At 40.1% G+C, this 1,106-nt stretch overlaps 1 protein-coding gene across 1 annotated transcript; it reads right to left on the reverse strand.

The window, feature by feature from the left end:
- Positions 1-31: 31 nt before the first annotated feature.
- LOC107856204 (uncharacterized mitochondrial protein AtMg01110-like) lies at positions 32-468 on the reverse strand (the record flags this gene model as incomplete). The annotated part of the gene is made up of 1 exon (XM_016701191.2): positions 32-468. A coding segment is annotated over exon 1 (437 nt), but the record flags the coding sequence as incomplete, so codon positions are not given.
- Between the last annotated feature and the right edge of the window lie 638 nt (positions 469-1,106).

Below are 1,106 nucleotides of genomic sequence, written 5' to 3' on the forward strand. Positions count from 1 at the left end.
CACACCGAGTTTATCCAGTAGTATCCTGTACTGTTGTGCCACAAGTGTATCAGTGATTAGGATATCATCACCTAGTACGGCATAGTCCTTAAAAAGGGTGGTTCTCTGCGGGTAAGCTCGTTTTGCTGCCAACCACACTACATAGTGGTGGGATAATCCAAAGAGTGACCATGAGGAGTAGTAACCTAACGGCTGACCACAAAGAAAGGTAACCTCACTCATCCTTTTCACAATCAGTTTCCCAACTAGAAAGGTGTTGAGGCCCAAAGAGCTGTTGACAATTGAAGACGCCAATGTTGGCCCAAACACACAAGACATAAGGGCAAACATGACACTCAATGGCCAACGATCCGTTGACAACTTAAGAACAAAGGAATAACACTCATTCTTCTTTCCTTCTCTCAAAAGTGATAATGGAAACTCTTGGTTGAAAGTTCCATCCATCCGGAGATAAGAAAGAACCTCCATTGACTATTTGTGGACAGGAAAGAGCAACCTCTGCTTTATGTAATTACATATCCAAAGATGTGCTTCTGATTATTCCAGTTTTCAGTTTAGTTTAATTTCACCAGGCAAAGAAAAAGGATTAGCAATCTCTTAGTCTGGGGAAGTTTTCTTTTTCTTTAAATAGAGAAAGTGGTGGCTAGATTCGCGTTCCCTTTCCAGACTATCAAGGATTTCAAAGATCTTTCATACTGTACCTAATCTCGATATTGTCTTGGGAATTATCAGTATATATAGTAGCATACTGGACTCCATCTACATAAGTAGATGCATTCGACGAATCACTTGATAGTTCTTATTTCCATTTTCCAACTCTTATCTTGTTAACTGACTTAATCGCAATACTTATCCAAAGACAGGACAAGTTAAAAGAGCTTTGATAGTTACACTTTCTATATCGCATAAGAAAGAGAGTTTAGAGTTCCATACAAAGAACCTTAGATAAGGGGATTCCTCCCATTGACTGAAGTTCAGAGTCAACCTTCCATACAAGGCAATCTTCTGATAGAGGGGAAGACGCAGAGCACAACCGATTCTGTTGTACAAGATGCGCTAGTATTGCAAAGGCAGGAATGAGTTCACAACGTTCGAATAAGCTACTC

The sequence above is a fragment of the Capsicum annuum genome, unplaced genomic scaffold (genome assembly GCF_002878395.1).
Source record: "Capsicum annuum cultivar UCD-10X-F1 unplaced genomic scaffold, UCD10Xv1.1 ctg19196, whole genome shotgun sequence".
Classification (NCBI taxonomy): Eukaryota; Viridiplantae; Streptophyta; class Magnoliopsida; order Solanales; family Solanaceae; genus Capsicum; species Capsicum annuum.